We start from the raw sequence: 27,113 nt of genomic DNA, 5'->3' as shown, positions 1-27,113 counted from the left end.
CTTGTTGAAGGCTTTTGCGAAGTCTGTGTATACTACTACATCTACATTTTGTTTTTCCTCCAGGAGCAACCTGCTCTAAACCTATGCTGCCCTGGGTTGTGCAACTGATGGGTATCTAAGTGGGTGGCGATCTTGCTTCTTAGAACCCCTTCAAAGATTTTTATGATGTGGAACATTAGTGCTATCAGTCTGTAATTCTTTGTGATTATTTTACTGTGACCTTTGTGGAGTGGGGCTATGTCTGTTTTTAGTGACTGTGGGATGACCCCTGTGTTCATGCTCCCTTTCCATACTTGGAGTTTACCTGGAGAGGGTTTCGGGGGTCAACGCCCCTGCGGCTCAGTCTGAGACCAAGTCTCAGGGTGGATCAGAATCTGATCAACCAGGCTGTTACTGCTGGCTGCATGCAAGCTGATGTATGAACTGCAACCCGGTTGGTTAGGTACTGACTTTAGGTGCCTGTCCAGTGCCTTCTTAAAGACAGCCAGGTGTCTATTGGTAATCCCCCTTATGTATCCTGGGAGGCAGTTGAACAGTCTTGGGCCCTGGACACTTATTGTGTTGTCTCTCAGTGTACTCGTGGCACCCCTGCTTTTCATCAGAGGAATTTTGCATCTCCTGCTGAGTCTTTTGCTTTCATAGGGAGTGATTTTTGTGTGCAGGTTTGGTACCAATCTCTCCAGGACCTTCCAAGTGTATATTATCATGTATCTTTCTCGCCTGCATTCCAGGGAATAGAGATCAAGGATCTTCAACCTTTTTTTTTTTTTTTTTTTTTCAACAAGTCGGTTGTTTCCCACCGAGGCAGGGTGACCCAAAAAAAAGAAAGAAAATCCCCAAAAAGAAAATACTTTCATCATCATTCAACACTTTCACCACACTCGCACATTATCACTGTTTTTGCAGAGGTGCTCAGAATACAACAGTCTAGAAGCATACACATATAAAGATACACAACATATCCCTCCAAACTGCCAATATCCAATATCTTCAACCGTTCCCAGTAATTTAGGTGCCTTATGGTACTTATGTATGCCGTGAAAGTTCTTTGTACACTCTCCAAGTCTGCAATGTCGCCAGCCTTGAAGGGGCTGTTAGTGTACAGCAATATTCCAGCCTAGAGAGCACAAGCAATTTGAAGAGAATCATCATTGGCTTGGCATCCCTGGTTTTGAAGGTTCTCATTATCCATCCTATCATTTTCCTAGCAGATGAGGTAGATACATTGTTGTGGTCTTTGAAGGCGAGGTCCTCTGACATTATCACTCCCAGATCCTTCACATTACTTTTCCCCTCTATTGTATGGTTAGAATTTGTCGTATACCCTGATACATTTTTAATTTCCTCAAGTTTCCCATATCCGAGTAGTTGAAATCTCTCCTCGTTGAACTTCATATTGTTTTCAGTGGCCCATTTGAAGATTTGGTTGATGTCCACTTGGAATCTCACGGTGTCTTTGATAGAGGTCACTGCCATGGTAATCCGGGTGTCATCTGCAAAGGAAGACACGGAGCTATGGCGTACATCTCTGTCTGTCAGAAATGAGGATGAGGAATAGAATGGGAGCGAGTACTGTGCTTTGTGGAATAGAGATTTTTACAGTGGCTGCCTGGGACTTTACTCTGTTTACTATTACTCTTTGTGTTCTATTTGTCAGGAAGTTATAGATCCATGATTTCCTTCTTGAATTCGATCGTGTTCCTCACTTTCTTTACCAAAGGGCTTGCACTAGCTTTCCTTGGGCCCATGGTGACTTATTTAGCAGTTGCAATCACAAAAAACAATGGATTATTACGTATGAACCTGCGGGATGATGGTCACATGTTGGTAAACAATGGCACACTGAGCGTGAATGGCGTGGAAGACTGGCTTTGTGTGCACGGTGATGGGCGGACGGGTACCGGATGGTCGCTGAATCACGAGTCTAATCACGAAACGCAAGGCCAAATTTTGCTGAAAAAACTTGCCAAAAGTAGAATTTCACGAAAGTCGATGCTGCCGAAACTCGGGGGTCCACTATATATATATATATATATATATATACAGTGGACCCCCGGTTAACGAACTTTTTTCATTCCAGTAGTATGTTCAGGTGCCAGTACTGACCGAATTTTTTCCCATAAGGAATATTGTGAAGTAGATTAGTCCATTTCAGACCCCCAAACATACACGTACAAACGCACTTACATAAATACACTTACATAATTGGTCGCATTTGGAGGTGATCGTTAAGCGGGGGTCCACTGTATATATATATATATGTATTGTGTGTGTGTGTGTGTGTGTGTCGTGCCGAATGTGTAAAACTGGTCAATTAGCAAGAACTCATTTAAAATTAAGGCCTTTCTAAAATTTTCTCTTATACGTTTAAAGATATATTTTTTTCATTAATTTTAATGTAAAAATTTGTAATTTTGCTCCAAAAGAATCTTAGAAAACTTACCTAACCTTATTATAAAAAGAACAATTTATTTTAGCCTAACCCAACTAAATATATTTTAGATTTGTTTACAATAATTTAATACTAAACAAACACAGTGAAATATATTTTTTTCATTAGGTTCAGAATGATTTTTGACAAAATTATTGCATACACAAATTTTCACTTGTCCTATATGGCAAGATGAGCATTGCTATTTAAGCCAAGATTGCAAGTTCTGCCTATTCAGCATGACATATATATATATACAGTGGACCCTCGATATTCGATGGCATCGGTATATGTTACGACATGTCCTTCTCGTAGAACCGACTCATGTGTCCTCCCTTAGTGGAGTAGCTGGTTCTCACCTGCGTGTCCGAGGTCGGACTTCCCTAACCTTTTCTATCCAAGGTAGAGACTTCATTGCTTCCTTCCTTGTTGTCGACCACATTACTTTCCCTGGTGACCTTCTACTGGGATTTGCTTCCATGCGAGACTTACGCATTGTGCTCGACCCTTATCGATGGCATGCCCAAATTGACGACTTGATCGTTCCATTCTGGGGTTACCAGCTTGGATCAGAAATCTGTTATACTGCTGCAGAGTATGATGTACGGATTAAGTCCTTACAAGCTAATGCATTCTCCAGTAGCGTACCCAAGCGGTCAGGCACTGGTAATTCTGTCACTCCCATCAGTGTTCCACCTATACCTTCAGACTTGCAGGATAGTCCGATGCCTCAAGTGTCCGAGGACACTCAGATTGCCTTGAGTGCACAACCTATCCCTGCAATGACTGCTAGTTCGAGTAGTAGTTTCTCCACAGGGGACGCCTTGTCGGAAAACAATTACTTGCAACTAGTAATGCCATCTCTTGTTGATGTCACATGCCGTCTGCAGAAAGACGTCTCTGTTGCGGCTAGTGCTCTCACTAGAGTGTCTGTAGTTGTTCCTAGTGTTCCAGATGGTGATAACGTCCTAGTTGACAGTGATTCCTGCAAAGTAAAAGGTCTATTTGTTGAACCATCCTTACATGTTGTAAGAGATAGTAAGATCCATTTCTTCCTGGCCAACACTTCTGGTCACAGTGTTCGCCTCAGAGCAAATACCAATCTTGTTGACCTTGTTCACTATCCTTACCCTGTTCAGGTAGAGGATGAGTTGTCACCTGACCAGTGGGTCGGTGCTATTTCTGCCGGGGAGACCTCATCCACTTCACTGGATCAATCTGTTCCACCAGTTGAGGAGAAAGACTTAGCTCCCACTGACTTCCCAGATGAAGTCAAGCGTTTGTTGACTCTGTTGAACAAACGTCGTAAAGCCATTGCTTTACCAGGTGAGAAGATGGGTATAACGAACTTATTGTCCCATCGTATTCCACTTGAACCTGGTACTAGACCTATCTACATACCTGCGTACAGAATGCCTCATTCACAAGTTGCTGTCGCAGAAGAATTGATTAATCAAATGCTTGATGATGGAGTTATAGCACCTAGCAATTCCCCTTGGAATGCACCCTTGATACTAGTACCTAAGAAGGATGGTACTTGGCGCCCAGTGATTGACTTTAGGAAGTTAAACGCGAAAACCATTCCAGATCGCTTCCCACTTCCTGTACTGGGTGATCTTTTACGTAACATAGGAGATAACATGTGGGAGTTCGACACGTGGATTGGGTAAAGTAATACTTACGTAGGCTGGTAGTACGTATAATTACAGACAAGGTGGGTAGCGCCCTTACAGCCGTAACCTAGTCTCTCTGCTCTCTCTCGTACCACTGACTGACTGGCCGCCCACAGTACCCATATGTGAGGGGGTCTTTGAATAGTGCCAGGTCAGCACAATATGAATAGACAGTGACTCAGGCAGAGACGGTTGGTAACGAGTCAACGGTACACTGGTTACTGGTAACTGGTTACTACTACTGAGATATGTTAAATTCGGTATTCGATACATTTTAATGCTAAAATTTTGCCTCGCCACTCGTTAAAAAACCTGCCACACGATTTGTCCGGGATACGTCCACATGAGTGCCAGTGTTTACAAGCCAGCCAGTGTGCTCGCATCTAAGCATACATTCGGTACATTCCATATTATCACAGTGTTTTTGGTGCTTGTTTCTGCAAAATAAGTCACCATGGGCCCCAAGAAAGCTTCTAGTGCCAACCCTGTGGTAAAAAGGGTGAGAATTAGTATGGAAATTAAGAAAGATTTTGAAGGGTTTGGGACTAACCCTGAGAAGCCTATGCCAGTTGTGGAATCCATTGTGCCTACTTCAAAAATTAAGGAAATGTGTGCAAAGTGGGTTGAACTACAAACCTTTATGGATGAAAATCACCCTAACACAGATATTGCAAGCCATGTTGGTGACTGATAAAACAAATACTCAATAGGCATCCTCCTCAACAGAGAGGCACAGTTCATCAGATCAAGTGGCATGATGGGTCTCTTCTAGAATATGTAAGTAGATACAGGTATCTAGGCTTTGAGGTTCCAGTACTTGGACCTGTTGTAACAAGACTTTGTCACCAATACAAAGAAAGATTGAGAGCACTTAGAGTTGTGGCTGGGTTTCACCCCAGGTATGGTGCTAATGTTAAAATTGTGAAAATGATGTATCTTACTTATATTAGATTGGTTGATTATGCTGCACCACTACTTGCTCTTGTGTCTGACTGGAAGCTTGGAGGGCTGGAAAAACTGCAGAACGAAGCAATGAGGATCATATTAGGATGCCCTCGTACTGCCAAAATTTTAAATATGCAAAAAGAACTTGATATTCCAAGCATCAGAGATTGTGTTACTGAAAGAAATATCCTAATTGGGGTTAATATGCTCAGGCAAGCCAATTCAAACCCATGCACAGAAGCCCTCCAAACTTTCCTCAGCACTGGTGAACACCCCTCCAGATGGATCGAAAAAACTGGAACCGACCTCCACATGAATCAGATACATGATCTATGTCAAGTAAGGCAACAGCAGCACTTTTCCACTCCATGGGATATTACCCCATTCCAAACTACCATTCCTCCATTTCCCCCCAAACTACTACTTAAATCACAACCAAAACTTCCCCTTGAAGCCAAACATGATGCCTTAAGCTGTATTGATAACTTAGTCACACAGCACACACTCTCACAAATTATTTACGTTGATGGTTCTGTTCACCAATCCACTGGTGCAGCTGGTAGTGATGCTGTCATACAGAGTGAGGGCTCTCTTAAAGAAATTGGAGCACGCATCAATAATTGGGCTTCTTCCCTTCAGACAGAACTGTTTGCCATACTTCTCGCACTGAAATGCATCTATGTATCTAAGATTGACACTTTAATTGTAACTGATTCTCTGTCATCCATAAATGTTCTCAACTCATTAAGCATAAATTGTGGCATGCTCGTGTCTGAAGCCAGACACAGGTATGGTAAGATTGTGGACAGTGGAGTCAAAGTGCACATGCTGTGGATTCCATCTCACATTGGTCTTCAGATGCATGATAGAACTGATAAATTGGCTAAGCTGTATGCTTTCAAAGAGGGAGTAGATTACAATCTTGGCTTGTCAGGTAGTAGTTTAAGAACAATAATACAAAAAGAACTTCAACTGAATTTTATTGACTTAAGACTCAGGGAGACTGACACCAGTCAGTCCATCTATCATCATTCTATCATGCAGGAGGAGCCACATGTCTATGGTGCATCCAACAAAATAAGCAGCCTCTTGGATGTCGCTACCGCCCAGCTCCGGCTGGGTTACAAGTATCTTTGGCAGGTTAAATTACCACCACCAGATGTAGACCAAATGAAATGCAAACTTTGCCAGATGGACTATTGTCACACCCTGTGTCATTATGTACTGGAGTGCGATAAAATTAATGAATTTAGAGACAACTCACTCAGAAATGTTCAAGAAATGGCAAAGTATTTTATCCACAGTGGTATATTACAGACCATTCTGGAGAAATACCCTGACTTTGCTCCCAGTAAATAAAGCATTACCGTGTGTGTGTGTGTGTGTGTGTACTCACCTATTTGTACTCACCTATTTGTGGTTGCAGGGATCGAGTCTTAGCTCCTGGCCCCGCCTCTTCACCGGTTGCTACTGGGCCCTCTCTCTCCCCGCTCCATGAGCTTTATCAAACCTCGTCTTAAAACTGTGTATGGTTCCTGCCTCCACTACGCCATTTTCTAGGCTATTCCACTGCCTTACAACTCTATGACTGAAGAAATACTTCCTAATATCTCTCTGACTCATTTGTGTCTTCAACTTCCAATTGTGGCCTCTTGTTTCTGTCCCCCCTCCCTGGAACATCCTGTCTTTGTCCACCTTGTCTATTCCACGCAGTATTTTATATGTCGTTATCATGTCTCCCCTGACCCTCCTGTCCTCCAGTGTCGTCAGGCCGATTTCCCTTAATCTTTCTTCATAGGACATTCCCCTTAGCTCTGGAACTAACCTTGTCGCAAACCTTTGTACTTTCTCTAGTTTCTTGACGTGCTTTATCAAGTGCGGGTTCCAAACAGGTGCTGCATACTCCAGTATGGGCCTGACATACACGGTGTACAGTGTCTTGAACGATTCCTTACTAAGGTATCGGAATGCTGTTCTCAGGTTTGCCAGGCGCCCATATGCTGCAGCAGTTATCTGGTTGATGTGTGCTTCCGGAGACATGCTCGGTGTTATACTCACCCCAAGATCTTTCTCCTTGAGTGAGGTTTGCAGTCTTTGGCCACCTAGCCTATACTCGGTCTGTGGTCTTCTGTGCCCTTCCCCTATCTTCATGACTTTGCATTTGGCAGGATTAAATTCGAGAAGCCATTTGCTGGACCAGGTGTCCAGTCTGTCCAGGTCTCTTTGAAGTCCTGCCTGGTCCTCATCAGATTTAATTCTCCTCATTAACTTCACATCATCTGCAAACAGGGACACTTCTGAGTCTAACCCTTCCATCATGTCGTTCACATATACCAAAAATAGCACTGGTCCTAGGACCGACCCCTGTGGGACCCCGCTCGTCACAGGTGCCCACTGTGATACATCATTACGTACCATGACTCGTTGTTGTCTCCCTGTCAGGTATTCTCTGATCCATTGCAGTGCCCTTCCTGTTATATGCGCCTGATGCTCTAGCTTCTGCACTAATCTCTTGTGAGGAACTGTGTCAAAGGCCTTCTTGCAGTCCAAGAAGATGCAATCAACCCACCCCTCTCTCTCGTGTCTTACTTCTGTTATTTTATCATAAAACTCCAGAAGGTTTGTGACACAGGATTTGCCTTCCATGAATCCGTGCTGGTTGGCATTTATACTCTTGTTCCGTTCCAGGTGCTCCACCACTCTCCTCCTGATAATCTTCTCCATAATTTTGCATACTATACACGTCAATGACACAGGTCTATAGTTTAGTGCCTCTTTTCTGTCTCCTTTTTTAAAAATGGGAACTACATTTGCCGTCTTCCATACCTCAGGTAGTTGCCCAGTTTCCAGGGACGTGTTGAAGATTGTGGTAAGTGGCACGCACAACATATCTGCTCCCTCTCTAAGGACCCACGGGGAGATGTTGTCCGGTCCCATTGCCTTTGAGGTATCGATGTCCCTTAGCAGTTTCTTCACCTCCTCCTCATCTGTATGTATGTCGTCCAACACTTGTTGGTGTATTCCTTGCTGGTGTCCCCATCTGGTCTGTCCCCCCAGAGTCCTTCCTGACTCTACTGTAAATACTTCCTTAAATCTCGTGTTGAGCTCCTCACATACCTCTTGATCGTTTCTTGTGAGTTCTCCACCTTCTTTCCTCAGCCTTATCACCTGGTCCTTGACTGTTGTCTTCCTCCTAATGTGGCTATACAGCAGTTTCGGGTCAGATTTGACTTTCGATGCTATGTCGTTTTCATACTGTCGCTGGGCCTCCCTCCTTATCTGTGCATACTCGTTTCTGGCTCTTCTACTAATCTCCTTGTTTTCCTGGGTCCTATGCCTCCTGTACCTTTTCCATTCTCTGTTGCACTTAGTTTTTGCCTCCCTACACCTTCGGGTAAACCAAGGACTCGCTTTGGTCTTCCTATTATTTCTGTTTCCCTTGGGAACAAAACTTTCCTCTGCCTCCTTGCACTGTTGCCACATATTCCATCATCTCGTTTACTGATTTTCCTACCATTTCTCTGTCCCACTGAACCTCCTGCAGGAAGTTTCTCATACCTGTGTAGTCCCCCCTTTTATAGTTTGGCCTGACCCCTTCAGTTCCTGTTACCTTCTCCACTTGTAACTCTACTATATAATCAAAACTCAGCACCACATGATCGCTAGCTCCAAGGGGCCTCTCGTAAGTGATGTCCTCAATGTCTGAACTGCTCAGGGTGAACACAAGATCCAGTCTTGCTGGCTCATCCTCCCCTCTCTCTCTGGTTGTGTCCCTGACATGTTGATGCATGAGGTTTTCAAGTACCACATCCATCATCTTGGCTCTCCATGTTTCGGGACCCCCATGTGGCTCCAGGTTTTCCCAGTCGATCTCCCTGTGGTTGAAATCGCCCATTACCAGTAACTTTGCTCTGCTCGAGTGAGCTCTTCTTGCCACCTCAGCCAGTGTGTCCACCATCACCCTGTTGTTTTCTTCGTACTCCTCTCTTGGCCTCCTGCAGTTCTTTGGTGGGTTATACATCACTCCAATGACTACTTTATGTTCTCCGGACTGAATTGTACCTACAATGTAGTCTCTTTCTCCAATCATGTCCATGCCTTCCATTTCCTCAAATCCCCATCGGTGTTTTATGAGCAGTGCAACCCCTCCTCCCCCTCTACTCCTTCTATCTTTCCTCAGGATCTGATATCCCATTGGGAAGATTGTGTCTGTTATTGTCTCAGCGAGTTTTGTTTCTGTGACTGCTATGATGTCTGGGGATTTTTCACTGATTCTTTCGTTCCACTCCTCATGTTTATTCGTTATTCCATCCGCGTTTGTGTACCAAACTTTCAGTTTCTTTTCTATCATTGTGGTCATGCAAGAATATTGGGGTTGGGGGAGCGAGAGCCTTGGTGGGGGCCTATATGGGGCTGTGGTGTAGGTGGGGTTTGTGATGATGGGGGTGGGGTCAGAATGCCCATAAGGGACAGCTGTTGGGGTGAGGTTTGTGATATGGGGGTTGGTGGCAGAGGGAACAGTGAGTGGGTTGTAGTATAGGTTGCTCAGTTGCGTTGGGAATGTCGTTGTTGGAGTCTTTTGGTGGGAGATTCTGTGGGGTGTGTTTGCCCTTCCTCCTGTGTCTGGGTCCTGCTCATCTTCGTCATTGCCTCTCATTCCTCCTTGCGTCTCTGTACCCTCTCTTTCAGTGTAGTCCTTTCGTCTTGTGTTCTGTCGCGGTCGAGGTATACTCTCTGGTACCCCTGTTTGTCCCTCAGTCTTGCTTTCTCTTGCAGAATCCTGGTTCGAACTGATTCTTCCTTGAAAATTACTTTGACAGGCCGTATCCTTCCACTCGCAAACCACCCAGTTCTCTGAAAATTTGTCACCTGGGTCATATCGCCCTCACCTATTGTTTTCATGATGCCTTCAATCATTTTTTTCTCCTCCTGTTTTATTTCTTCAAAGTTGTCCCCCCTGGCTTCTTGGAGCCCGTACACAAAAACTGACCTCGCCCTTTCCTCCTCCCACTGAGTCTCCATCTGCTTCCTCTGAGGCATTTTATTTCCTTCCATTGACATGTTCTTGCCTTCAGTCCCTGTCATATCTGGAACTTCTATTCTCAGTGAACTGTCTTTCATGACCAGCTGTCCCTTGCTACTGCAGTTGGCTGTTAGAATCTCTGCATATAGCATACCTTCATTGTCTTCGGACCTGTCATTTGATCTTAGTGTACTCCTCGTCTTTTCCCTAGCCCCACATGGGTCTGATAAGGCCTTCGCGTACGGCATGTCTCCGTTGTTGCTTACCGTCCCCTTGTCTGCGCCTGATGTCACATCTGAATTGTCATTTGTCTCTCTAATCTGTTTCAGGCTTTGCAGTTTCTCTTCTAAGCACTGTATCCTAGCTTCTGCTGCTAAGACCTGTACTTCCCACTTCCTGCACTCCTCAGCTATCCGCTCCTCCATTTTCTTACCAAGCTCTACTATCTTCCTTCCCCACTCTTCCTCCCTTTTTTGGAGCTCTAACTCCCAGTCTTTCCTCCCTGGTTCGTCTACCAGATCTCTGGTTTTCCGTCCTCTAGAGCCACCCATTTTTTTTTTTTTTTTTTTTTTTACACCACAGACAGAAGGCTAGAGGAGGGAGAGGGTGCGAGGGGGAGAGAGAAAGGGTAGAAAGAGGGAGAGAGAGGAGAGGGAAAGGGTAGAAAGAGGGAGAGAGAGGAGAGAGTATGGGGGTGAGGGATAAGACCAAGGGTGAGAGAGAGAAATGTGAGGGGGGGAGAGAAAGGGTAGAGAGAGGGAGTGAGGGAGAGAGGGAGAGAGGGAGAGAGGGAGAGAGAGAGAGGGAGAGAGGGAGAGAGGGAGAGAGGGAGAGAGGGAGAGAGGGAGAGAGAGAGAGAGAGATAGAGATAGAGATAGAGATAGAGATAGAGATAGAGATAGAGACAGATACACAAATAACCCACACATAAAAGAGAGAAGCTTACGACGTAAGCTTCTCTCTTTTATGTGCGGGTTATTTGTGTATCGTTCCAGTCAAGGTATTGTGCCTTTTTTTGTTATTGAGAGAGACAGAGAAAGGAGGGTGAGGGAAAAGGCTATGAGAGAGAGAAATGCGAGGGAGGGGTAGAAATATAGAAAAAGGGAGATGGAGAGAGAAGCCTATATATATATATATATATATATATATATATATATATATATATATATATATATATATATATATATATATATATAGAGAGAGAGAGAGAGAGAGAGAGAGAAAGGAGGGTGAGGGAAAAGGCTATGAGAGAGAGAAATGTGAGGGAGGGGTAGAAATATAGAAAAAGGGAGATGGAGAGAGAAGCCTATAGAGAGAGAGAGAGAGAGAGGGAGAGAGAGAAAGAGAGAGAAATGTGAGGGGGGAGAGAGAGGGAGAAAGAGAGGGAGAGAGAGAGAGAGAGACAGAGACAGAGACAGAGACAGAGAAAGGAGGGTGAGGGAAAAGGCTATGAGAGAGAGAAATGCGAGGGAGGGGTAGAAATATGGAAAAAGGGAGAAGGAGAGAGAAGCCTATATAGGGAGAGAGAGAGAGAGGGAGAGGGAGAGAGAGGGAGAGAGATGGAGAGAGAGGGGGAGAGAGAGGGAGAGAGAGGGAGGGAGAGGGAGGGAGAGAGAGGGAGAGGGTGAGAGAGGGGGAGAGAGGGGGAGAGAGTAGGGGGAAGGGGAGGGAAAAAGGCTATGAGAGAGAGAAATGCGAGGGAGGGGGGGAGAGAAAGATAGGAGGGAGTGAAGGCAAGAGCGGGGGAGGGGAAAGGTCTGTGGGGGAGGGAAAGGTGTGTGGGGGGTGAGGGGACCCGGTCAAATTCCAAGGATCAGCTGTGTGAATGAGTGGGTGTGTGTACTCACCTAGTTGTGTGTGTGTGTGTGTGTGTGACTCAGTATTTGCACCAATAACTCATTACAATTGTGACTGGGTGTGGAAGCGTGAATTGCTCATTACTCAATAATTTGTTCATGATTGTAGCCATGTATAAACGTAAATAACCATTCTTACAGGATTCATTACCTTTGTAACTTGTGAGTTCATTACCTTTGTACCTAGTTCAGCTATCAAAACTTTGGGGCCCAGTCCCTGGACCCATTATGTACCTCTGTAATCTGTAAATACCTTCGTAACTTGTCATGATTGTGACCAGACCTACCTGGAGTTCATTACCTTTGTAAATTGTGAGTTCATTACCTTTGTAATTGTGAGTTCATTACATTTGTAAATTGTGAGTTCATTACCTTTGTAAATTGTGAGTTCATTACCTTTGTAATGTGAGTTCATTACCTCTGTAACTTGCTCAGCTATCAAAACTTTGGAGTTCAGTCATTGGACCCATTATGTACCTCTGTAATCTTTTGACTACCACCCACAGGATGGGTATGGGGTACATAATAAACATATTAAACTAAACTTTTGGGGATTTTCTTTCTTTTTAGGTCACCCTTCTTCAGTGGGAGACAGCTGACTTGTTAAAAAAAAACCACATGATTTTATCTTGCTATACTAATATTCTTTTATATATTTTCCTTTCAGCTCCCTGCCGCACTGATCAGTTTAGATGTGACAATGGTCAGTGTATCGACAATTTTCGCCGCTGTGACACGGCTATAGACTGTCCTTTTGGTGAAGATGAAGCAGACTGTCGTATGTGATTTTACATTTGAATCTGTTTAGTTAAATAAGGCATTAATCTTTAAATACAATAACTAAATTAAATACATTTGACATAACAGTAGTCATTTGATAATGTAAATGCATGTGATAGTCTAGTAAATGTTTTGTTATTTATGATCCACTAAATTAATATTTTAGAGCATTTACTCTAAATTAAATATCATGATGGCTAAGCAATATTATATAACTAAGCCAATTTGCATGTACTGTATATACTTCAGTAGAATCAAGAATTATATCATTCGGACAAGATACAGTATAAAGGCTATATAAACAGGAGTGTATGTTACACAGCCCAAGGAATTTTATGGAATTTCCAAAAAGTTTAAACATGGATTCACATGCCACTGACAATTTTTGTCAGTCAGAGAGTTATTATTTAGTTAACAGCAGGCAAAGAATGGATAAAATAGGTGGTAAAAATGCAACTAATATCCTAAGAAGTTACCCACCTATGTGCTAACATGATTCTTAGTAATTTATATATCAGAAAAGACTGTGAAACTATGGCTGTTCAACCACAATATACAATAGAGCCCCGCTTTACGGCGTTTCAAATTAGTCCGTTTCAGACCCCCAAAAATACACTTACAGAAGCACTTACAAAAATACACTTACATAATAGTTTGAGTTGGAAGCTGTTCGAAACTCGAGGTACCACTGTATGCTTACACACTGTGCTGGAGTGCATTCGAAATGTGAGGTACCACTGTATGCTTACACACTGTGCTGGAGTGCATTTGAAACTCAAGGTACCACTGTATGCTTACGCACTGTGCTAGAATGTATTCGAAATTCGAGGTACCACTGTATGCTTACACACTGTGCTGGAGTGCATTCGAAACTCAAGGTACCACTGTATGCTTACACACTGTGCTGGAGTGCATTCGAAACTTGAGGTACCACTGTATGCTTACACACTGTGCTGGAGTGCATTCGAAACTCGAGGTACCATTGTATGCTTACACACTGTGCTGGAGTGCATTCGAAACTCGAGGTACCACTGTATGCTTACACACTGTGCTGGAGTGTATTCGAAACTCGAGGTACCACTGTATGCTTACACACTGTGCTGGAGTGCATTCGAAACTCGAGGTACCACTGTATGCTTACACACTGTGCTGGAGTGTATTCGAAACTCGAGGTACCACTGTATGCTTACACACTGTGCTGGAGTGCATTCGAAACTCGAGGTACCACTGCATGCTTGCACACTGTGCTGGAGTGCAGATACACATTAAAATCACTGAGTCTCTCTACTCTTGATGCCATATTAAATAATGCGTAATCTCTTGGGCGCATTAAATGTCATATACAGTATTACGTTAATATAGACATTTCCATTAATCTATCTATGATATTTTTTTCAAAATTATATAAAAAACATGCTATTTAATGTATAAACATGATAAATACTCACCACAATAGAATAAATTAATATAAATATGAGATGTGGTAGCCAGGTGACTTGTAGATTTTTAGCAACTTGTAGGAGTGAAAGCAAGAATAACATTTTCTCAAGTCCAACATCAAAGAAAATGTGTACACTATAATATTACTGGGGGGTAACTAGAAAATTATTCCTTTTGTATGCTCTCACTCAGAGCGTCATTTCTTCTAAAAATGGTGTTACATGAGAATGGGAGTGTTTCTCTGTTATATATTCTACTGTATCAATGTGAAGACAACTTATACACAATGTAAAGTGTTTGTATTATGGTATAATACAAAACGAACGAAAACCAGACACGTTCGCCTGGTTTGTTTACGTTACGTGTGGGTGGGTGGGGTGGACTACCTTGGCTGGCTACCATGCTTCCCAAACTTGACTTTCTACAAATAAAACTCATCTCTCACCCTACATTAAGACTACAAATATTTTAAGGTAATTAATGTACTGTATATGTATTTTATCGCTCTGGGGCGCTTTAATTAAATGTCGTAGTATATTACATGTGGGTGGGGTGGGCTGACCTGGCTGGCTACCATATCTCCCAAACCTGACTTCCTACAAATAAAACTCATCTCACCCTACAGTAGAACTACAAATATTTTAAGGTAAGTAATGGGTGTACTGTGTGTGTATTTTACTTTTTATTGTTTGTAATGCCTAGTTCTGTTGCTAACTTAATATATGTTAGTGTAAACTTGTTATCTGACATTTATATGCATTTATAAGTGGAAAAAATGGCATTCTACTTTTCGGTGATATATGCTTTCTGGCAGTAGCCTAGAACCTAACGTGCTGTATAAGTGGGACCCTTCTGTATATATCATCTGTGACAACAGTTTTATGAATTAGGGTAAGAAAGAATATGGAAAGTACTGGTATATTTTTACTGACTTAGATGAAAACAGATCACAGTAATATATCTTGTTTGAAATTGCTTTTTCATAATTGGAAGTAACTTGAATATTTTTTTTTTTCCAAATAAGCAATACTCTCATTGGTAAGACATTCAGTTTGTGCAATGTAGTTCTTGGCTCCATATTAAAGAATGACTGTCAGAGCAGTAGAAAATGTGCAAAAAGGGATAATGACAATGTTAATTTCTTATATCAGGAATCTTTAATGCAAATCTAAATTTAGAGCACTGAATATAAATACCTCATATGGCTTTAAAAATAAAAATTAAGACAGGTATATGAGTGAGAATGATTCATTTTGAACTGGAACTTTCTAGCATGCAGTAGTAGGCCTGCTGTAGTTCTTTTGAGTTCCTATGTTTTTATTACATTCCTGCATATTTAGGATAAACTATGTAGGACAGTATTTTTTTGTATTGCATCTAACATTTATACTATCAGTCATTATATTTTGCACATAATATTTATCATAGTTATTGAGTTTGTTGAAAGTTTTAGTTTTTACAAGGTATCAGATCATTTAATCTCTATAGAGTGCTGTATACTGTATCTTCTCCACTCATATTACCTCATCATCTTTATTACTTATACTGTATATTCTTTTAAAATTCTGTTATGAATTCATAAAAAATGTAGATTTGATATTAAGGCATATTTTCTTCACAAAATTTGTCTTAACTGATTTTTCAACTTTAGAAACCTATTCCTCTTTACCAGTTTAATTAACTAACTTTTCCTCATCACTGTACAAATGACTTTCTACAACTTCATTTAATACACTGGTACATTACCATATAATAATTTGATAAATAAATGACTTTGAAAATTACATATAAATACAGTGCAGTAGGGCCCCACTTATTCGGCAGGTTAGGTTCCAGGCTACTGTCGGAAAGCAGACTTCGCTGAAAGCAGAACTCCATTTTTTTTCATTTATAAATGCATATAAATGCCAGATAACAAGTTTACACTAATGTATATTAAGTTAGCAATAGAACTAGGCATTAAAAAGTAAAATACACACACAGTACACTCATTATTTACCTCAAAATATTTGTCTTCATGTAGGGCAAAAGGTGAGTAGTATTTACTCTAAGAAGTCAGATGTGGTAGCCCTCCTGGCCACCCCACCCACACATACTATACTACGATGCTTAAAGCTCCCTAGAGCGATAAAATGCATGTACAGTAGACGCTGTACTTACCTTAAAATATTTGTGGTCTTAGTGGTCTTAACCCTTTCAGGGTTGAGAGGCCCTCTCCTAAAATTGTTCTCATGGTCAAATTATTTTCTCTTCTGAAAAGATAAAGATTCTTTTCCCTATCATAATGACACCAAAAGTATGAAATTTGATGGAAAGCTTACGGAATTATGCTCTCTCGAAGTTAGTGGTCTCGACGATGTTCATGCATCGACGATTTCGCCGACTTTGAGCCCTATTTTCGGCCAATTCCAGTGTACTAGTCGACAAAAATCATAACTATTTTGCTAGAACTCCATTTTTCTATCCAATGAGTACAAGAAACCACCCATATACCAATTTCAACTATACAATAAAGTGGTCAGGATATAGCAATTTTGCCAATTTCACAGAAATTTCAAAAGATGCCAATTTCCAAATAGGGCCCAGAATAAACAAGAAGACACACATTCCTGGCACTAACATAATATTTCCTCTGTTCATTAGCCATGTCCCCAGGCCCCTTTTACATTTCTTTTGCTTTCCACTTTGAATTTTTATTCTCACAAAAAATAGATGATTTTCTGTTATGCAGACTACTGCATTAATATAGAAAGGGTATAAATAATATCAGTGCACTTGTGAAAGAATATTAGACTCGCCAGTTGACGTGTATTGGACGCGTGGCATGATTTGTTTACTTTTAAACTTTGGCAAAAATCGAACATTTCTGCTACTTTGAGCTCAATTTCAAGGTACTTTTCATTGTGAAACCAGTCAAAATCATCTCAATTTCTGTAATAAGTCTTCCATTCTATAAAATGAGACCAGGAAAACTAGAATACAACCATAAATAGCATATGAAAATACACTGCAAAGTCTCTGTTTTAAACCAAAAACACAAAGTTTTTTTTTCTCATTATGCACTGTGTGCTGCAGGATTTTTTATACTGTGCACACTGACCACATAGACCCATTCTTTAATATGTAGGCCTACCAGCTTTCTCTCGCTAGATTTGAAGGCGCTAGAATTTAGGCGTACTAGTACATCAATAACCCTGGTGCGTAAGCCGTACTAGTACATCGGAAACCCTGAAAGGGTTAATGTAGGGTGAGAGGTGAAAAGTATTTATTTGTAGAAAGTCGTGTTGGAGGTATGGCATCCTGCCTGGCCACTCCAACCTACTACGACATTAAGCTCCCTAGAGCGATAAAATGCATATATAGTACACTCATTAATTACCTTAAAATATTTGTAGTCTTAATGTAGGGTGAGAGGTGAGTTTTATTTTTATGAAGTCAGATTGAGAAGTATGTGTAGCCAGGAAGGGCAGCCCTCACCACTCTACCCACACATAATGTAAACAAACCAGATGAATGCATCTGGTTTTCATTACAAGTCCTACAAGTTGCCTGGCTACCACAAGTTCTACAAGTTGCCTGGCTACCACAAGTCCTACAAGTTGCCTGGCTGCCACAAGTTCTACAAGTTGCCTGGCTACCACAAGTTCTACAAGTTGCCTGGCTACCACAAGTTCTACAAGTTGCCTGGCTACCACAAGTTTTACAAGTTGCCTGGCTACCACAAGTTCTACAAGTTGCCTGGCTACCACAAGTTTTACAAGTTGCCTGGCTACCACAAGTTCTACAAGTTGCCTGGCTACCACAAGTTTTACAAGTTGCCTGGCTACCACAAGTTCTACAAGTTGCCTGGCTACCACAAGTTCTACAAGTTGCCTGGCTACCACAAGTTCTACAAGTTGCCTGGCTACCACAAGTTCTACAAGTTGCCTGGCTACCACAAGTTCTACAAGTTGCCTGGCTACCACAAGTTCTACAAGTTGCCTGGCTACCACAAGTTCTACAAGTTGCCTGGCTACCACAAGTCCTACAAGTTGCCTGGCTACCACAAGTCCTACAAGTTGCCTGGCTACCACAAGTTCTACAAGTTGCCTGGCTACCACAAGTCCTACAAGTTACCTGGCTACCACAAGTCCTACAAGTTGCCTGGCTACCACAAGTTCTACAAGTTACCTGGCTACCACAAGTTCTACAAGTTACCTGGCTACCACAAGTCCTACAAGTTACCTGGCTACCACAAGTCCTACAAGTTGCCTGGCTACCACAAGTTCTACAAGTTGCCTGGCTACCACAAGTTCTACAAGTTACCTGGCTACCACAAGTTCTACAAGTTGCCTGGCTACCACAAGTCCTACAAGTTACCTGGCTACCACAAGTCCTACAAGTTGCCTGGCTACCACAAGTCCTACAAGTTGCCTGGCTACCACAAGTTCTACAAGTTACCTGGCTACCACAAGTCCTACAAGTTGCCTGGCTACCACAAGTTGCCTGGCTACCACAAGCCCTACAAGTCACCTGGCTACCACAAATCCTACAAGTCACCTGGCTATCACATCTCATATTTATGTTAATTTATTTTACTATGGGGTGTATTTAGATGGATTAAGCAAAATATCTATATTAACAGTTTATACGATATTTAATGCTCCTTAGAGTGATTATTAATGTGTTATTATTATTATCATAAATGGTAGAAGGTTGGTAGACAGCAACCACCCAGGGAAGTACTACCGTCCTGCCAGGTGACTGTGAAACAGAAACCTATAACTGTTTTGCATGATGGTAGGATTGCTGGTTTCTTTTTCTGTCTCATAAACACGCTAGATAACAGGGATATCTTGCTACTCCTACTTACACTTTGGTCACACTTCACAGACACGCACATGCATATATATATACATAACATCTAGGTTTTTCTCCTTTTTCTAAATAGCTCTTGTTCTTCCTTATTTCTTCTATTGTCCATGGGGAAGTGGAAAAGAATCTTTCCTCCGTAAGCCATGCGTGTCGTATGAGGCGACTAAAATGCGGGGAGCAATGGGCTAGTAACCCCTTCTCCTGTAGACATTTACTAAAAAAGAGAAGAAAAACTTTATAAAACTGGGATGCTTGAATGTGCATGGATGTAGTGCAGATGACAAGAAACAGATGATTGCTGATGTTATGAATGAAAAGAAGTTGGATGTCCTGGCCCTAAGCGAAACAAAGCTGAAGGGGGTAGGGGAGTTTCGGTGGGGGGAAATAAATGGGATTAAATCTGGAGTATCTGAGAGAGTTAGAGCAAAGGAAGGGGTAGCAGTAATGTTGAAGGATCAGTTATGGAAGGAGAAAAGAGAATATGAATGTGTAAATTCAAGAATTATGTGGATTAAAGTAAAGGTTGGATGCGAAAAGTGGGTCATAATAAGCGTGTATGCACCTGGAGAAGAGAGGAATGTAGAGGAGAAAGAGAGATTTTGGGAGATGTTAAGTGAATGTATAGGAGCCTTTGAACCAAGTGAGAGAGTCATTGTGGTAGGGGATCTGAATGCTAAAGTAGGAGAAACTTTTAGAGAGGGTATGGTAGGTAAGTTTGGGGTGCCAGGTGTAAATGATAATGGGAGCCCTTTGATTGAACTTTGTATAGAAAGGGGTTTAGTTATAGGTAATACATATTTTAAGAAAAAGAGGATAAATTTATTTATTTATTTATTTATTTATTTATTACAATTTGAGCACACATACAGAGGTACAAAAAAAAAATAAGTATACAAGATATGATGTAGGGCGAAATGACAGTAGTTTGTTGGATTATGTATTGGTAGATAAAAGACTGTTGAGTAGACTTCAGGATGTACATGTTTATAGAGGGGCCACAGATATATCAGATCACTTTCTAGTTGTAGCTACACTGAGAGTAAAAGGTAGATGGGATACAAGGAGAATAGAAGCATCAGGGAAGAGAGAGGTGAAGGTTTATAAACTAAAAGAGGAGGCAGTTAGGGTAAGATATAAACAGCTATTGGAGGATAGATAGGCTAATGAGAGCATAGGAAATGGGGTCGAAGAGGTATGGGGTAGGTTTAAAAATGTAGTGTTAGAGTGTTCAGCAGAAGTTTGTGGTTACAGGAAAGTGGGTGCGGGAGGGAAGAGGAGCGATTGGTGGAATGATGATGTAAAGAGAGTAGTAAGGGAGAAAAAGTTAGCATATGAGAAGTTCTTACAAAGTAGAAGTGATGCAAGGAGGGAAGAGTATATGGAGAAAAAGAGAGAGGTTAAGAGAGTGGTGAAGCAATGTAAAAAGAGAGCATATGAGAGAGTGGGTGAGATGTTATCAACAAATTTTGTTGAAAATAAGAAAAAGTTTTGGAGTGAGATTAACTAGTTAAGGAAGCCTAGAGAACAAATGGATTTGTCAGTTAAAAATAGGAGAGGAGAGTTATTAAATGGAGAGTTAGAGGTATTGGGAAGATGGAGGGAATATTTTGAGGAATTGTTAAATGTTGATGAAGATAGGGAAGCTGTGATTTCGTGTATAGGGCAAGGAGGAATAACATCTTGTAGGAGTGAGGAAGAGCCAGTTGTGAGTGTGGGGGAAGTTCGTGAGGCAGTAGGTAAAATGAAAGGGGGTAAGGCAGCTGGGATTGATGGGATAAAGATAGAAATGTTAAAAGCAGGTGGGGATATAGTTTTGGAGTGGTTAGTGCAATTATTTAATAAATGTATGGAAGAGGGTAAGGTACCTAGGGATTGGCAGAGAGCATGCATAGTTCCTTTGTATAAAGGCAAAGGGGACAAAAGAGAATGCAAAAATTATAGGGGGATAAGTCTGTTGAGTATACCTGGTAAAGTGTATGGTAGAGTTATTATTGAAAGAATTAAGAGTAAGACGGAGAATAGGATAGCAAATGAACAAGGAGGCTTTAGGAAAGGTAGGGGGTGTGTGGACCAGGTGTTTACAGTGAAACATATAAGTGAACAGTATTTAGATAAGGCTAAAGAGGTCTTTGTGGCATTTATGTATTTGGAAAAGGCATATGACAGGGTGGATAGGGGGGCAATGTGGCAGATGTTGCAGGTGTATGGTGTAGGAGGTAGGTTACTGAAAGCATTGAAGAGTTTTTATGAGGATAGTGAGGCTCAAGTTAGAGTATGTAGGAAAGAGGGAAATTATTTCCCAGTAAAAGTAGGCCTTAGACAAGGATGTGTGATGTCACCGTGGTTGTTTAATATATTTATAGATGGGGTTGTAAGAGAAGTAAATGCGAGGGTCTTGGCAAGAGGTGTGGAGTTAAAAGATAAAGAATCACACATAAAGTGGGAGTTGTCACAGTTGCTCTTTGCTGATGACACGGTGCTGTTGGGAGATTCTGAAGAGAAGTTGCAGAGATTGGTGGATGAATTTGGTAGGGTGTGCAAAAGAAGAAAATTAAAAGTGAATACTGGAAAGAGTAAGGTTATGAGGATAACAAAAAGATTAGGTGATGAAAGATTGGATATCAGATTGGAGGGAGAGAGTATGGAGGAGGTGAATGTATTCAGATATTTGGGAGTGGACGTGTCAGCGGATGGGTCTATGAAAGATGAGGTGAATCATAGAATTGATGAGGGGAAAAGGGTGAGTGGTGCACTTAGGAGTCTGTGGAGACAAAGAACTTTGTCCTTGGAGGCAAAGAGGGGAATGTATGAGAGTATAGTTTTACCAACGCTCTTATATGGGTGTGAAGCATGGGTGATGAATGTTGCAGCGAGGAGAAGGCTGGAGGCAGTGGAGATGTCATGTCTGAGGGCAATGTGTGGTGTGAATATAATGCAGAGAATTCGTAGTTTGGAAGTTAGGAGGAGGTGCGGGATTACCAAAACTGTTGTCCAGAGGGCTGAGGAAGGGTTGTTGAGGTGGTTCGGACATGTAGAGAGAATGGAGCGAAACAGAGTGACTTCAAGAGTGTATCAGTCTGTAGTGGAAGGAAGACGGGGTAGGGGTCGGCCTAGGAAAGGTTGGAGGGAGGGGATAAAGGAGGTTTTGTGTGCGAGGGGCTTGGACTTCCAGCAGGCATGCGTGAGCATGTTTGATAGGAGTGAATGGAGACAAATGGTTTTTAATACTTGACGTGCTGTTGGAGTGTGAGCAAAGTAACATTTATGAAGGGGTTCAGGGAAATCGGCAGGCCGGACTTGAGTCCTGGAGATGGGAAGTACAGTGCCTGCACTCTGAAGGAGGGGTGTTAATGTTGCAGTTTAAAAACTGTAGTGTAAAGCACCCTTCTGGCAAGACAGTGATGGAGTGAATGATGGTGAAAGTTTTTCTTTTTCGGGCCACCCTCCCTTGGTGGGAATCGGCCAGTGTGATAATAAAATAAAATAAAAAATTATTATCATTATTAATATGGCATCTTCAAGACTAATAAGACACTCTTAGTGATTTTAATGTGTATCTGCATGCACAGTGTGTAAGTTTACTTAGGTACAGGTACACTTACGTATAATTATCAGTTATAATAATAATGTAGGTATATAGTCTGCCTGGGGTACATACCTACATGATATTTAATGTGGCCCAGAGCCATATTATTACCGTCGACATACCATGTTCACTGAGTTTAATCGTTTCTATCAACTACCTTTAGATGTCATCATAAACAAAGGGAGAAGTAATGAATAATTCAAGCCGAGAATTGTAAACAAATGCGTTATGTATTAAGGGGAGTGACGTAATGTTTTCCCTCTGCCCGGCTACCACACCTCCATAGTATATAAACAAAATGTTTATATGTTATGTAACGTTTTTCTTATATAATTTTGAAGAAAATATAATAGATGGATTAATGAAAATGTCTATATTAATGTAAAATAAGACATTTAATGTGCCCAAGAGTGATTATTATTACATAATAAAGAGATGTGCTCATGGAGAATGTAAACAAACCGGGTGGCCCGCGCCGTATTTGAAAGACCACTTGCCGTATAGAAAGTTTTGGTCATAATTTGAGATCGCCGTATTAGCGGAAAGCCGTAAGGTGAAACGCTGAAAAGCAGGGCCTTACTGTACTGTATCATATTGTATATTTTTATGCTGCTTTTATGTTGTTATAAACTTGCTTGGTAAAGTGCTTTTCTCTTAATTTATTAACATGGGCAAGTGTAAATGTAATTATAAATGGTGGTATTTTGTATATAGCATACAGTGCTGTAATATAGAATTTAGTGACTAGTGATGGACATTTAGATGTAGAAATTTAGTGCATTGCATTTTGGTGTTGATATGGGTCTCGGTTGGTACCTTCTCAGCATGTCAATCACCCAAGTTCCAGTGTAATAGTGGCATGTGTATTGAGCCAGAGAAACGCTGTAATGGAGTCGAGGACTGTGATGATGGAACTGATGAAACTGTCAATTGCCGTATGTATTTATATCATTTTCACATATTAACAGACATTGTTTTGCGATTTTTTTTCTATGTAGTTTTAATAGGTCAGATATTGCAGTTAGAATTTTGGTGACCCAAAGAAGAAAATGCATTCACAGTTACTCATTCCCTGATGTTTCAAGAAAAGCTTGCACATAACAATTACCGTGGTTCACAAAAATACAACATACCTGCCCATACTTCAGAGTATGGACACTTTACTTACCACCTTCAGAAATGAGGTCTGGGATGTAGTGAGAATTATCGAGAGGCACATTAAAACCAAAAAATAACGTAAACAATACAGTATAAGTACAGTGGAGCCTCTACTTATGAGTTCATCCACATGTGAGTATTTCCAGATATGAGCAGTCGCTCGGTCAGTTTTTTGCTTCCATACGCAAGCAAAATTTCCAGATGCGAGTACGCCTCAAGGGAAGTTCCTTGACGCTGGTGAGGGGCTCTTGCTCTTGATCTAGGGAATTGGATCTCAATTGTTTTTGTTGGACTATCTTATTGAAACTTGGGCAATGTATGATGGAAAGATGCTTCTTAGCGTACACCAAAAATGAAAGAAATCGGACCATAAATATTGGAGTTCACTTCTCAGCCATTAGCCTCCCTTTAGCGGTATATTTTCGTATGGTTTTTATGGTTGTATTCTCGTTTTTTTGGGGGGTCTCATTTGATAGAATGGAAGATATACTACAGAAATAGATATGATTTTAATTGATTTCACAACTAAAAGTGCCTTGAAATTGAGCTCAAAGTAGCAGAAATGTTTGATTCTTTGGCGATGTTCAAAAGTAAATAAATGACGTCACCGTCGAGTGCCTGTCCGGTTGGCACTGCCCCTCAACCTTCACATACTGGAAAGCTCTTCAACACGCTAGCAAAAGTGGGAGCAGACATCATGAGGTAGCAGTGGCAGACAACATGAAGCAGCAGTGACAGACATCATGAGGTAGCAGTGGCAGACAGCATGATGCAGCAGTGGCAGACATGATGCAGCAGTGGCAGACATCATGAAGCAGCAGTGGCAGACATCATGAGGTAGCAGTGGCAGACAACATGATGCAGCAGTGGCAGACATCATGAGGTAGCAGTGGCAGACAACATGATGCAGCAGTGGCAGACAACATAAGGTAGTAGTGGCAGACAACATGAAGTAGCAGTGGCAGACAACATGAACCAACAGTGGCAGACAACATGAAGCAGCAGTGGCAGACAACATGAAGCAGCAGTGGCAGACATCATGAAGCAGCAGTGGCAGACATCATGAAACAGCAGTGGCAGACATCATGAGGTAGCATTGGCAGACAACATAAAGCAGCAGTGGCAAAGTGTAGCATTAAGAGTGTAATGCTTATAAGTCACTCTGTCTGACTTTTGTTGGGGTTATCCTAGGTTCTCTACACATGTAGTCAGGAGCAGGAATGGCCACTGTGGTAGCCCTATAAACCCCAACAACAACAATGGCTGCTGTCACCACCACTAGCCACATACGTAATGACATGTATTTTATTCATTCTAGTGTATATATCATGTTTCTGTGTTATTAATATTCTTTATTATGTCATATTACATGAATTGTGATAGATAAAGAAGCCATAGAGTTGATAGGGAAATTATTGAAGTATTTTGTCGTGCCTGGAATTCCACTGGAACGAATTAATTCCATTTCAGTTAATTTAAATGAGGAAAATTGAGTCTGCAAATGAGCAAATCCAGTTGCGAGCAAGGTCATGGAACGGATTAAACTCGTAAGTAGAGGTTCCACTGTATATTTCAGCATGATATAAGAACACATCACATGCATAACTTACAAATATGTGCTGAAGTTGAATGTATTTGAAGAAATAATAACTGAGAAAAAATAAAGTACAGTAATATCTAAAATGTTTGATGGGCTGTATCTGGGAGATGCAGATCTGGGAGATGCAGATCTGGGAGATGCAGGTCTGGGAGATGCAGGTCTGGGAAATGTAGGTTGGGAGATGCAACTCTGGGAGATACAGATTTGGGAAGTACAGGCCTGGGAGATGCAGGTCTGGGGGATTTAGGTCTGGGAGGTGCAGGTCTGGGAGGTGCAGGTTTGGGAGATGCAGATCTGGGAGATGCAGGCCTAGGAGATGAAGGTCTGAAAGATGCAGATCTGGAGGTGCAGGTCTGGGAGATGCAGGTCTGGGAGATGAAAGTCAGGAGATACAGGTCTGGGAAACTGGGTTAATAGCCGCCTTCTGAGCTTTTGTGGTTTCTTGATATTAATACACTGAATATCATCTTTAAACATTTTATACAAATGTTTGATATAAATTAATCTTTCATAATTTATATAAATTTTGGGAAGCATTAGTTAGGTAAGAAAAAATGCTGCATAGTAGACATGAATTGTGGGAACCTGGAGGCCATACCCAGAGTATATCAGAAGGGTGTTCTTGAGTTCAATACCCCTGTGGCCTGGTCTATGACCAAGCCTTGCCTGGTTGATCAGGGCCTGATCAACCAGGCTGTTACTGCTAGCTGGGGAGGTACAGCTTGTGGCCTAGCAAGCAAGTTGTGGAAGATCTGAGGATATTACCACCCAAGTTTCTCATGTTAATTCTTTTTAAGAGTTATAAGGCTTCTTTTTTTTTTTAACACTGGCCATCTCCTGAAAAAGAAGAAACACTTTCACCATCACTATCTTGCCATAGGCATGCCGATACTACAGTTCAGGTGCCCTTCCTAATTACAGTATCCCCACCCAACTTTCAGAGTGCAGGCACTGTACTTCCCATCTCCAGGACTCTAAGCCTGGAGCATATTATCAAGGTTTTTTGTGCTGTTCAATTTGCTGTGCAGAATTGCACAATGTGGTATTGCTTTATAGGAAGTTTTACTATATATACATCTTTCTGAAAATATGCAACTCTTAAGCTCATTTTGGTGCTACCTTAGTAAAAAGTGCTCTGATTCGCTTAGTACATGTATATTAACATTCATAATAAAACAAAGAGAAAACAAATTTAGGCATTGGAATTTCAATAAGCACATTTTGAGTGAAAGCCTATTGTTAGTTTTCAATTTATGGGTCGTGCAGAATACAAAAAGAGAAGAACCCCATAAAAAAATCTCATAAATAACTGAAGTCATCTGCAAAATGCTATTCATTTAAAATATTTAATTGAATAGCAAAAATTATTAAGCATATAAATTTCAGGGTTTTACTGCACTTTCCATTGAGAAATACAATATAAATATTCAAATGAAACAGTGACTCAGTTATGATGTAAAACATGAAATAAAGAAGTACACTGACAGGAATAGATTATCTAACTGTTGTGACTGCTTCTGCCAGCTTGTTTTGATAAATTCACCTGTGTGGATGGTCAGTGCATTAACATGGACTTGAAATGTGATGGAACACCTGATTGTAATGATCTCTCAGATGAGAAAAACTGCCCAGGTGAGTGTGGCAGTAGGATGTATCTTGTCTGCATATATACATTTATATATACGTTTAGTATTCTTCACTGGTCATGATACTCATACTGTTTTCTGTAAATATATAGAGAATTCTTTCATAGTAATTGTAGAAATG

The 27,113-nt window shown here is 41.3% G+C and overlaps 1 protein-coding gene across 50 annotated transcripts in view; it reads left to right on the top strand.

Annotated features, from left to right (window-relative positions):
* trol (terribly reduced optic lobes) overlaps positions 1–27,113 on the top strand; it is a 960,590-nt gene that overhangs the window by 305,328 nt on the left and 628,149 nt on the right. For 47 of the 50 annotated variants that reach the window (XM_070082142.1, XM_070082177.1, XM_070082160.1 and 44 more), the window contains 3 exons: positions 12,596–12,706; positions 23,413–23,523; positions 26,871–26,978. In XM_070082142.1, coding sequence (XP_069938243.1) covers positions 12,596–12,706; positions 23,413–23,523; positions 26,871–26,978 — 330 coding nt within the window. The remainder of the gene's footprint in view (positions 1–12,595; positions 12,707–23,412; positions 23,524–26,870; positions 26,979–27,113) is intronic. The other 3 variants (XM_070082132.1, XM_070082163.1, XM_070082175.1) reach the window with 3 other exon arrangements.

Source organism: Cherax quadricarinatus, chromosome 7 (genome assembly GCF_038502225.1).
Source record: "Cherax quadricarinatus isolate ZL_2023a chromosome 7, ASM3850222v1, whole genome shotgun sequence".
Classification (NCBI taxonomy): domain Eukaryota; kingdom Metazoa; phylum Arthropoda; class Malacostraca; order Decapoda; family Parastacidae; genus Cherax; species Cherax quadricarinatus.
This window is presented reverse-complemented; position numbering and strand designations above follow the sequence as displayed.